This window comes from Bos taurus, chromosome 12, assembly GCF_002263795.3.
Source record: "Bos taurus isolate L1 Dominette 01449 registration number 42190680 breed Hereford chromosome 12, ARS-UCD2.0, whole genome shotgun sequence".
NCBI classification, from domain to species: Eukaryota; Metazoa; Chordata; class Mammalia; order Artiodactyla; family Bovidae; genus Bos; species Bos taurus.
Window position 1 is genome coordinate 21,714,809 of NC_037339.1, and position 12,527 is coordinate 21,727,335.

A 12,527-nucleotide genomic window follows, 5' to 3' on the forward strand; every position below is an offset into this window, starting at 1 on the left:
AAAAGATGTCACAGCATCATTTAACTCATCTGATTGGCTGCTTTGATAAGTACTGTCAAATTATAGAATTATCTCCCCACCCCCTCCTTTTGAGAGAAGGAAATTCTGGCATGATACTTCTTTAAGAAGTCTCAGGCTTATACATGGATAGCAGTGGAAGAACTAAGGAGAAAAGGGTCTGTGTCTCTCAAAGGTCCTAAACAGAAGCAAGTAGGCTCAGAGACAAAGGCATCTTGAGGTTCACTGGAGGTCTCCACTGTTTGAACTGTTCTACTACTCCAGGGCAGGGGCTGCTTTATAGTAGTGGGCTTGTACACCACGAGCTTAACTCGGATGTCAGTTAGGACTGGAGGAGATTCAGCCCCAATTTAGAGAAATGTGTCTGTAAACCACTTGGAGGGAAGATTGGGAAGAGCCTGTGTTACTCCTCAGGGCTCCATCATTGAGAACTGAGAGCTAGCTGGAAAGGCCCCTGAGAGGGTTACAAGTGCCCGAAGAGTTTAAGTGTCTCTTTCCCAAAGTCCCGGCTCTCTGCAATCCTAGCAGAAATTAGGAGGGTCTTGCTTTTCATTTGCTGGAGTTGAAGATTAAGACTTTTGGTGGCCTTCCACTTAGGTGACTCCTGTAGTGCTCAAGAGAGCTGGTTTGCCAGATTAATTAAATTTGGAGTGGACATAGTTTCCGATTTCTCTTGGTCCTTTTTACTAGCAGGGAAATGTCCTGGTTTAGCCTGTAAATAAATAGAGTGAAAATCTACCTGATTAGAATTAGCATCTGAAGGAAGGTCAGAATTATCATTTAAAACTATCTGAAATCGATCGTAATAGTCATGAACAGGCTCATCAGATTTTTGTCTGCAAGCCTGAAATTTGTTCAACAGACTTTGGGAAAATGCTAGGAATTGCTCCAGGAAGCCATCTAGTGATTTTTGAGCCTGAGCGTATGACTTAGCAGGCTAGTTTTGAAACAGAAGGTAGTCATCAGATCTGTTACACCTGAAACCTGCTTCCACTGATTAAGTTCCTTTTAATTGTTTTTATAAAAATGTGCAGATCCTCCAAGAGTCAAGTAGCCTAAACAATAAGAGGTTTGCCTGAGTTGTTTTCCAAAACTTGAAATCAGCTGAGCCCAATTTGAGCTCTAACTAGTTAAGACCCCCTGACCCTTCAACTGGGCATGCTCCGTGACCTTTTGACTTCAGAGGGCTGAACACTCCATCCGCAGAGCATGTTCTGAGTATACCTATTGTGAAGAAGCCTGTAGCTTAGTTCTGTCTAGGCCAGAATGAAGGTCACCTCATATTTTATTGTCTCCAATTAGCTTCAGTTTTATCCCAAAGAATACCTCCAGCCCCTCGCCTTTGAGGAAGTGGATTTGAGACTTCATCTTCTCGCTCGGCCACCTTGTAAGTAAACCCTTTCTTTGCTGCAAACTTCGGTGTCTCAGCATTTGGCTTGCTGCATGCTGGGCAAACAACCTTGGTTCAGTAACGCTTTACCAGTTGTATTTCTAGGTACCTTTCAGCATTTTCCCAGTTAGCAGTTTTAATTCAATGCTGGGCCTATCCTTAGCCAAGAAGCCTATGAACTGGCTGGTAAAAGTCAGAGATACCAGGTTGCTAAATTTGAGTAACATAAAATTCCTCTGCAAGTCTGTGAGGTTCTTTGGATTACTGTGGGGGGAAAAAAATCTACGACTATAGCTCAAAGTTCAGCTTTCGTTCAGAGAGTAGAAGAAATTAAGGGTTTGGTCTCTGGATCCTCAGTAGGCCTAATTTTAAAGGGATGGGTTCTGAAAAGTTCAGAGGAAAAGGGAGAGGGGGGGAAGAGTTTAAGAGAAAAAGCAAAGTTAAGCAAGAATTAGTGTGGGGAAGTGAGGGTAGAGAGGAGGAGCAGGCAGCACAGAAGGGAGAAGACTGCCCCAGAGATCTAAGCACAAGGAGCTGAGACAGAGACAAGATGGTGCCTGGAGCCATTTTCTCTTTCTGGAATGGTAACCACTGAGAGACTTACCGGTTCTGGGCACCTGAGGTAATCTCTAATTACTAGCTGACCAAGCTGACTTTAGTGGTCATACTGTACGAAGAACAGAGTTCAGAAAAATCACTTAACAACAAACAACAGCAATAAACCCTAGAGAAAAGGGAAAATCTGATTTTTAGTTATTACATTTACTTTAAAAGTCTAGTTTTCAGCAACAAAAAATTAAAACATAAACAAGGGCTGTGATCTTCGGAAGAGTTTCTTAGTCTTTTTTAATTCTCGTGTGAGACAGAAAAGCTGGAGGGGCTGAGGTTGTGTTACTGTCCTTCTTCAAGGTCAGATGAGGCTCTGGTCAAGGGCAGGTCTTTCTCACAGAAAGTAGGATGCTTGGCATATTTCAAAATGGTCTGGCCTTAAGGTCGTCAATCTGACACTGAAGTCAGTGACCATGTTTTATTAATTTTTGTAACTTGCAAAGTGCTTTATAGATATACTACTAAATTAATATGACTTTAATCTCTTTTCTATCTCTTCAACTGACCACTTACAGCTTCATAACATGTACCAATACAGACTGTCAAACTGATCTTTATTCTTCTTTTGGGGGTAAATTTTATATTGTAGTTTCATACAAAATTGCTAATGTTTCACTAAGGTTTTAAAAACTTTTTTTTTTTTTTTTCCAGAAATTCGCTGGGAATCCACCAGTTAGGACTTGGTGCTTTCTCTTCCATGGCCTGGGTTCAATCCCTGGTCAGGGAACTAAGATCCCACCAAAAAAAAAAAAAAAAAAAACCCTGAAGTGTAAAAGCTTTTTTTCCATATTTGTTTTCATTCGTTTGGTATTTGTTTACACCTTTCAGATTTACTCTACCAGGAAAATGGGTATAGTTTTAATTTACAACTAATATTTGACTGCTTCTTTTCAATCTTACGAATTGATAGCTTGAGTAAAATGAATTTTTGTGCTCCTCATTCCTATATCAATCTATTTTACTTAAAGTTAATATTAGCCAGAAAATATTCAGCTTGCTGGTCATTCTTGCCAACCTATGGGGAAGCCAAAACCTCAATCTAATCTTCAGAATCAGAATATGGAAGAAGAGCCCCTTCGTTAGATGCAAAAGGGAAAGTAACAGCAGAGAAGATCTGCTCTGAGATGCTTATCCTGGGATCTTTGATCTTGGTACCCCTACACCCGTCTTTAAGGGAAAGTCTCTTTTTAAGTCCCTGCTGCCTGGAACCAAGTTCATTGTATTCCTCACTCTACTACATCTCAGGACCACCTGGAATCTGTTGTCTAGGGTTGCCATGGACACAGGGTTCTTATTCTAGTACTGCCTTGTTAGCAGCAGCAGGTAAAGACCTAGGGTGGGGGCCTCTGTCTGAGGACGTCCCATCACACCCTCTGCCCTTTATGTAGCTAATGTTGCCCTTCCACCCTCACAGAGTAAGAGGAGCAGAACATTTACAGGGACAGATGGAGGGTGCGGGGAGGAGGAAGGATCAGGAGAAGGGTCAGGTTAGGGGTCTTTGGGCCCGCTGACAGGAAGGCTTGCCTTGTGCTTAGCTGTGAGGAACCCTAATTAACATTCCTCTCCCCTCCCAGGGCATTTGCGGAGCCCCCTATCTCACCCTCAGGGGTCATGAGGGTGGAGGGAGTGGGGGCACTAGGCTTCTGTAGGCTGGCAGGAATTGGGCTGAGATTGGATTTACCGCACTTGATCTGGGGACATTAAAAAATAAGAAAGCATGGGAAGAAGGATGTGGCAGGGGGAGGCATTATCCTGAAAGGCAGTAGGAGAGAAATTGCTACCAGGATCTTGAGTAAAGTTCGCTCCTGCTTAGGAAAAGTACCCAAGTCACAAAATGCGCCCCACCGCCCCACAGCCCCAGCTCCGTCCAGGACGCAGCACCTCCACTACAGCAGCCTTGCCTGCAGGTAAGCGGATGCCGCACCAGCAAGGAGGGGGCGGCCCCCCAGAACCAGGCTGGCTCTCCCATGGCCATCCGGGCTCTTGGGGCCACAGCGTCCAAACTTTGGGCTTCATACTCCCACTGCGCATGAGCTAGTGTCCCTTAAAGGTTTGGAGTTCACAGATGGCTGGACCCCAAGCCTCAAAATCAACATTGATGCACAAACTGGTCTGTTGTAGGGGAAAGATTTTGTTCTATTTGTTTATTTTTCTCTCCTTGCCCAGAATTGAGGGGCTTGTGGCACATTTCTGCTTGCCTCAGGTGGACATAATATTACTACTTGTTAACTTGGCGATGTATTAATACTTGGCAGTGGCTTTTATTCTGTGACTTACAGTTTTTGTGCATGAAATCTGCCCTGTGAAATGCTGAGGTTCACATTTTTTTGCTTTCTCATTCCTGTGATTTATTCTACAGAGAATATTCTAGGATGGAAATATAAGTCACTCTGATGTAAAATTGGTTTGAAATGGTTTTGTTTCACTTTCTGGTAGCAAGTGGGTAATTTTTTTAAAGAGTCCTGTGCTTGAGCTCCAGTCCTTTGGCCACCTGATGCAAAGAACTGACTCATTGGAAAAAATCCTGATGCTGGGAATGATTGAAGGCAGGAGAAGAAGGGGACGACAGAGGATGAGATGGTTGGATGGCATAACTGACTGGATGGACATGAATTCGAGAAAGCTCTGGCAGTTTGTGATAGACAGGGAAGCCTGACATGCTGCAGTCCATGGTGTCGCAAAAATTCGAACATGACTGAGCAACTGAACTGAACTGTGCTTGAGCTAAACTTAAATTTTATTGAACACACACACAAAATGTTTTCCCCTATTTTTTGAGCTAAAATTCTAAGGGCAAATGCACAATGCGTGTTTCACAGGATATATAAAATTGCACAGTATTGCAGATTTTGTATTTGTGGATTCAAGACTTCAGAAATGCTGATCCTTACCTAGTAAGTCCATATGTGTGACTTTCTTCCCAGTTGGGGGGATATCATATGTGTTTTAAACATATCAAATATATAATGGATGTGTGCTTTTGCTTTTCTTAGATTAACTGTAGATTAAATTCAACCACGAAACAAACCATGCAGGGATTAAAGAAGAATTCTTTAAGTGCCTGGCTCATGCATCCAAAAAATAAGTAAGTGATAAGGTTCAAATTTGCTGAATTTTAAGCATAATTCTCAGCCCTTAATAGAATAGGGAATATACCTGTACCTTCTTTTATAATAAATGTAAACTGTATGCAAATGAATTGGCAAATTCAAAATTTAAAGACCTTGTTGTATGCCTGTGTTTTCCTTAAAAAATACCACAGCTGAAGCAGTGTACCAGTAATAATATACACGTGACAGTCATAGTCCCTGTAAACTTCTCCTCTAGGGGTGACTGGTTGCTTTACTGGAGGAAGTTCTGTCTAAGGTGGTGAACATTTCCAGGGACGGCCACAAGGGCTTCAGTTGTTCCATCTCCATTAAAACCTGAAACATTGCTAATTCCTGCAAATGCATTTTTATTAGTGAGATTTTCAAATCAGCTTAATGGATGTTGGAAATATACACATTTTTGAGATCCATGAATTGTAACTATCCATGAAAAATAGTAACTATCTCAAGAGATGTGTTGAGGACCAATTGCAATAGTATTTGGAAAGTATCAGCATAATGCCTGGCACTTTTTAGTAAATACCATTTAAATATTTGTAAAGTGAACATTGGAATTACAATTCAGCAATTACAAGGAGTAGACTGCATCCATGTTATGTCATGGGTGAGCCTCAAACATTTTGTGATGTGAAATGAAGTCAGATACAAGAGACAGTAAATTGTGTGATTCCACTTATATGAAATGTCTAGGAAAGACAAATCTATGGAGACAAAGTAGATTCACAGTTGGCTAGGGGTGGGAACAGGATTAATTATAAATGAACAGAAGGGATCTCATTGTGGGGATGAAAATGTTCTATAATTGATTAAATCCCGGGATTGTACATTTGAAAAAAAAATGTAAGGTGAAAGACAATTTCTTGGCATAATTTGGGGAAATTTATCTTTATTTTTTCTCAGCCTTTTCTGTTCCATGTTTTCTCATTCTCAGATGTCTGTATTCCAGATGTTAGAAATGGAGGATAAGAACATATCCATTGACTTTATTCTTTTCTACTATTTTCTGGGAGTTTCTCAATCTCACTTTCCAACTCTATTTTGCTTTTCACACGTACCCAAACTAGTTAATATCCCGTGAATGGATTCTTTATATCCAACAATTCTACTTTGACACGTAACGTTTCCTCTGGGGTTTTTTCTTTCTTTTATTTAATAATTTTATTTATGTGTGACTGCACTGGGTCTTTGTTGCTTCTCGGGCTTTCTCTAGTTATTGTGAGCAGGGGCTACCCTCTACTTGCAGTGCGTGGGCTTCTCATTGCGGTGGCTTCTCTTGTTGCAGAGCGCAGGCTCTAAGGCGCAGGCTCAGTAGTTGTGGCACGTGGGCTTACTTGCTCCGTGGCATGTGGAATCTTCCTGGAGTTTGCTCAGATTCATGTCCATCGAGTCAAGGATGCTATCTAACCATCTCATCCTCTGCTTCCCCTTCTCCTTTTGCCTTCAATCTTTCCCAGCCTCAGGGTCTTCTCCAATGAGTCAGCTCTTCGCACCATGTAGCCCAAGTATTGGGGCTTCAGCTTCAGCCTCAGTCCTTCCAATGAATATTCAGGGTTGATTTCCTTTAGGATTGACTGGTTGGATCTCCTTGCTGTCCAAGAAATTCTCAAGAGTCTTCTCCAGCACCACAATTCGAAAGCATCAATTCATACCGTCACCTTTAAGCTCTGGGCAAGGAAACTTTGGAGAAGGCAGTCACCCTAGGTTGTCATTTGGAGCTTTGGAGATGTGGGGGAGGGGGAGGATGAAGTATTGCTCTTCGGTCCCTCTCTGTTTTCATCAGCTAACCTAATGTTACCCTCTTTTGATTTTTCTTTCCAACACTTTTGCCTATTTATCTATGGCTGCGCTGGGTCTCGTTGCTGCACTCCAGCTTTCTGTAGTTGGAGTGAGTGGGGGGGGGGTAGTTTTTCCATAGTTGAGTGCAGGTATCTCACTGCAGTGGCTTCTTACGCTGCAGAGTGCAGGATCAGTGGTTGTGGTGCACAGGCTTAGTTGCCCCGAGGCATGTAGGATCTTCCTGTGTCCCCTGCATTGGCAGATGGATTCTTAACCACTAGACCACCAGGAAACCCCTGCTACCCTCGTTTTATATTAACAACATCTGGGTAATTGCTACTGGTTTCTAAGAACTCATTTATTGTCTCCAAGCAACTCAAGGGAAACGTATGAACTGAACTTAAAATTTCCCCTCCCACTGGGCTACTCCAGTCTGCCCCTGTCTGTCCACCAGCTAAGGTACTCCTTAGCCTTCCAGGGTTTGTTATTTCTTGGAATCCATACTTTCATTTGACTTTGGTATCAGTAGTTTTCGGCTGTTTCTCATCTTGGATAGAAACCCACCATTTCCCAGGGGATTATGGAAGTGTTATTACTTTAGAATCTTGAGGTGTTTTTGAAATTTAAAATATATACTGAGTTTTGGGGACATGACATTTGAAGAAGGTAAGCTGCCTAAAAACCAATGTTTGTGAAATAGTGGCTATTCAGTATGATTTTCTGAAGTTGACGGATGCAAAGTGCATTTTCATGTGTCTTATTTTACACATGAGGAAACTGAGTTGTAGAGAGGTTAAATTAATAAAGCCAGTGATTCGGTGGTGGGAAGTCTTGATTTTGGATAATATAACCAGGTATCTTTTTGGAATAATTCAGAGAAGAATAAAAAGGAATCATTATAAATATGCTCTACTTCCAGGTCAGAAAAAAAAAAAAATTAAAGTTTTATATAGGCCATCCTTGACCTACTTACCTGTTTCTTCTCTACCAAATGGTGACCAGGGACAAGTCCTTGGAATTGGAATATTTGTCATTCTGGCATTTTCTTTTCTTTTTTCCTGTATCCCTTTACTAGTTATCAACTGGATCCATCTCCCCATTCGTACACTCTCAGCTCTTTCTGGTTTCCCAGATTGATTCCAAGTGTGTGCATGGTTTGTGAAATGTGAAAGAAAGGTTTAATAATTAATGCTACACATCCCTTCTTTCCTTCTCTCTCTAGCATATTCACAAACACACATAGCCCAGATGTGGTCTCAAGAAGTCCAGTGTTATACCCTGAAACTCTTTCTTCAATTTTTTCCATATTCATGAGTTTACATTTCATGTCCTGAAATTCTATTGGAAAGAAGCAACTAATTGCCTTCCGTACTGTCTGACTTTATATTTTTGTTTGTTTTTTTCACTCTTTGGCAGAGTTATGGATGCCTCTTTAGGCTCCTCTGACAACGCTGACAAGAGGTGCGTGATGTGGGTGGTGAAAAGGTATTGGGAGTGTTGATGGCCAAGGAAGGTTTCTTTTCATAAAAGACTGGATGTTCTTATAAGTAACTTTATTTAGGGGTCTAGATGGGAAAAAAGAGATCATACGTGGGAGAATCCTTACTAATAGCCTGTTTGTGACCCTGATTAACTAGTAGCCAAAACTCTTGGGAAACTATAAGAATGTGTGTGAGAGACTCTGCTACAGAGTGCCAGGAGAGGAGGAAGAAAGAGGCAGAAAGGAGCAAACCCTAATAGATCTCGGCTCTAGCCCTTACCCTCCAGGGCTCTGCTCCCATCTAAAGCTGGTGTCCCAACTGTAAACCCACCGTCATGTTGGAGAGTCCCTACCCCAGGCTTGTAGCTCTTTAAACCAAACTGAGGAAAGGACTACAGGATACGAGAAAAGTAAGGATGCAGGGGAGGGACTTGATAATCAGGAACTTAGAAGGGGCTGGAAGATAGTAGACCTGCACACTGAAGTTGAATTTTAAGTAAACGCAACCTTGATGCAGTTAGACATAGAGTTAGGTTTAGAGGTAAAGAATTGTACTTTGCCAGGCTGCTTAGACAGCCCTAAGGTCTCATTACAACTATAATAAAGCCCTGTTTGTAGTGAAAATTGAAATACTGATTGCCAGATAACTAAATTTCAAACAGATCTTTAGAGTTAAAAATCAGTTTACAAATTGAAGACTATTTGTAACTAGTTAACTCTATGAAGTCATTTTGAGTTTGATGGTATGCTTTTAATTCCTTAGAGATAACTCAGTTGAACTGACATCAGGAGCCTATGATGATACCATCTATGAAAGGTGAGGTATTTATTGAGGGGTGAGGGGTCCAGGAGGATGGGGTGGAGACATTTAGTCTTAGGATTATCCATGGCAATGAAGAATTTTCTGGACAATGATCTAGAATTCTTTCTATAAAGATAGGAATTTCAGTAAGTTATGTTTACTATGTATTTTAGATTCGAGGAATCTTTATTCAGGTAAATTCATTATATCACTATTCCATATAGACTATCATTAATGAGATGTTTCTCTATCTATTGGTATTTAAAGTAAAATAGAACAGTTCTTCTTGATGGTGGGAATGAAGATGTTAACTTCCGTGAAAGTGTTAGTCACTTGTGTCCAACCCTTTGTGACCCTGTGGACTTGCCAGTCTCCCCTGTCCATGGAACTCTCCAGGCAAGAATACTGGTGTGGCTCGCCATTCCCTTCTCCAAGGGATCTTCTCAACTCAACCATCAAACCTTGGTCTCCCACATTGTGGGCAGAGTCCTTCCCATCTGAGCCATCAGGGAAGCCCATAACTTTGGTAATCCATAGGAATAAGTCAGTGTGACGTTTTGAAGGGTGGGAACTGTTGGTGGATATCATCACTGGGGAGATAGGGTTTATGCTGAGGCAAGAAGAAAAGGGATAACTACGGACAATAAAGATAGTGGCACTGAACAGCACCTTCAGTCAACTGCATCTAATTGACATTTATAGAATAGGTCATTTAACAAGAGCAGAGAATGTTGGGTTGGCCCAGAAGTTCATTCAGATTTTTCCATAACAGCCTATGGAAAAGCCTGAACAATTTTTTTTGCCAACTCAATATATTCTTCTTAAGCTCACATGAAACATTCACCAATATAGATCACATTCTGGGACATGAAACCCACCTTAGCAAATTTAAAAGAAGAGGAATCACACAAAATTTGCTGTCAGACCACAGTGAAGTTAGAAGTCCGTAACAAAGATAGTTTGCAAGTCCCCAAATTCTTGGAGGTTAAACAGCATACTTCTCAGTAACACATGGGTCAAAGCAGAAGTCTCATGAGAAATTTTAAAATATTTTGAACTAAATGAAAACATGAGCTATCAAAATTTGTGAAATGCAGCAAAGCCAGTAATTAGGGGGAAATTTATAGTCTGAATTCATATATTAAAAAAGAAGAAAGATCTAAAATCAATAAGCTTCCAGCATAGGAAACAAGACCAGTATAAACCTAAAAAAAGCTGGAGATAATAAAAGAGCAGAAATCAATGAAACTGGAATCAAAAAATCAATAGAGAATATCGACAAAGCCAAAAGCCGGTTCTTTGAAAAGCAATAAAGTTTGTATCTCTTTGGCCAGACTAACAGAAACAAGAGACAGAAGACACAAATTGCTGTTGTCAGAAATGAAGATCATCATGTCTGATCACAGGACATTGAAAGGATAATAAAGGAATATTATGAACAACTCCAAGCCCACGAAGTTGATAACTTACATGAAATGGAGTAATGCTTTAAAAGATACTACCAAAGCTCATACAAAGATCATCCTGAACAGGCCTGAATCTGTTAAAGAAACTGAATCAGTGACTAAACCTTCCATAACAGACCCTAGGCCTAGATGGCTTCACTGGTCAATTCCACCAAACATTCAAGGAAAAAATGATGTCAGTTTTCTAAACTGTTCCAGGAAGAGAAAGCACAGAGAAAAAATTTAACTCATTGTCTAAAGTCAGCATTACCAAAACCAGATAAGAACATTACAAAAAAATAAAAGCATAGGACATAAAAGGCAAAAATCCTAAACAAAATGTTGCCAAGTTGAATCCTACAATGTAAATAAAAAATTTTATACCTAGACCAAGTGGGACTTGGATGGACAAGGCTGGTTCAACATTTGAAAGTCAATCAATGTAATCCATCACATCAACAGGCTAAAAAGAAAAAAATGATTGATGCAGAAAAATCATTTGACAAAATCTAACACTCATGATTAAAAAAAAAAAAAACTCAGCAAACTAGGAATAGAGAGGAATGTTCTCAACTTGATTTAAAAAAAAAAAACAAAAAACACAGCCATAAAACCCCTGCTGCTGCTGCTAAGTCACTTAGTCGTGTCCGACTCTGTGCGACCCCATAGATGGCAGCCCACCAGGCTCCCCCGTCCCTGGGATTCTCCAGGCAAGAACACTGGAGTGGGTTGCCATTTCCTTCTCCAATGCATGAAAGTGAAAAGTGAAAATGAAGTCGCTCAGTCATGTCCGACCCACAGCGACCTCATGGACTGCAGCCTACCAGGCTCCTCCATCCATGGGATGTTCCAGGCAAGAGTACTGGAGTGGGGTGCCATTGCCTCCTCCGAAACCCCTACAGGTAGCATCATATGTGATGGTGAGAAACTTGAAACTTTTCTGCAGAGAGTTACAAGGCAAGGATGCTCTCTGCCCCATTACTCCTTTTTAACATCATACTCAAAATTCCAAGGAGGATTATAGTAATGAGCAATAAGAAGGAAATCAAAGTATGCACGACGGAATGGAAACAAATGTCTTTGTTCACAGATGACATGATTGTCTATGAAGAAAAATCCAAAAGAATAGATTAAAAAAAAAACTGGGTCTAATAAGCTTGTGTCCTGTAATCTTGTCTAATTGCTTTAATATATTGATACAAAAACTGATTACTTTCCCATATACAAGTAACAAGTGGAATTTGCAATTAAAAGCAGAGAACCATTTAAATTAGGACCCCCCCCATAGATTTATACCTAAATATATATTTACCCAGTAAAATGTACAAGATGTATATGAGGAAACTAAGTTCTTATGAATGAAATTAAAGAACTAAATAAATGGCAGAGACTTTATCTTCAATAAAGGAAGTCTCAATATTGTAAAGATGTTGATTCTTCCAAATTGTAGATTCAATGCAATCTGAATCAAAATCCCAGAAAGTTATTTTTGGGGTATTGGTAAACTGATTCTAAAGTTTATATGGGAAGGCAAAAGACCCAGAATAGCACCCACACATTGAAGAGTAAAGTCAGAGGACTGACAATACCAACTTAACTTAGTATAAAGCTATGATAATCAAGACAGTATGATGATGGTTAAAGGAAGTCCAGAATTACATGTGGTATGTGAATCATGTATTTTTTTTTTTTTTTTAGTTTTTTTAAATTTATTTTTTAACTGAAGATTGCTTTACAATATTGTGTTGGTTTCTGTCATACATCAACATGAATCAGTCATACGTATATATATTTCCCCTCCCTCTTGAACCACCCCATTCCAACCCTCTAGGCTGTCACACAGCACCGGGTTTGAGCTCCTGAGTCATACAGCAAGTTCCCGCTGGCTATCTATTTT

At 40.4% G+C, this 12,527-nt stretch overlaps 1 protein-coding gene across 1 annotated transcript in view; it reads left to right on the plus strand.

Moving 5' to 3' along the window:
• Positions 1-3,814: 3,814 nt before the first annotated feature.
• The window catches only part of LOC516736 (phosphatidylinositol 3,4,5-trisphosphate 3-phosphatase TPTE2), a 60,956-nt gene continuing 52,243 nt past the window's right edge, over positions 3,815-12,527 (plus strand). The window contains exons 1-4 of the mRNA XM_025000052.2: positions 3,815-3,924; positions 5,011-5,102; positions 8,320-8,364; positions 9,147-9,200. Of these exons, the coding sequence (XP_024855820.1) occupies positions 5,047-5,102; positions 8,320-8,364; positions 9,147-9,200 (155 nt within the window). The 5' untranslated portion in view covers positions 3,815-3,924; positions 5,011-5,046. The remainder of the gene's footprint in view (positions 3,925-5,010; positions 5,103-8,319; positions 8,365-9,146; positions 9,201-12,527) is intronic.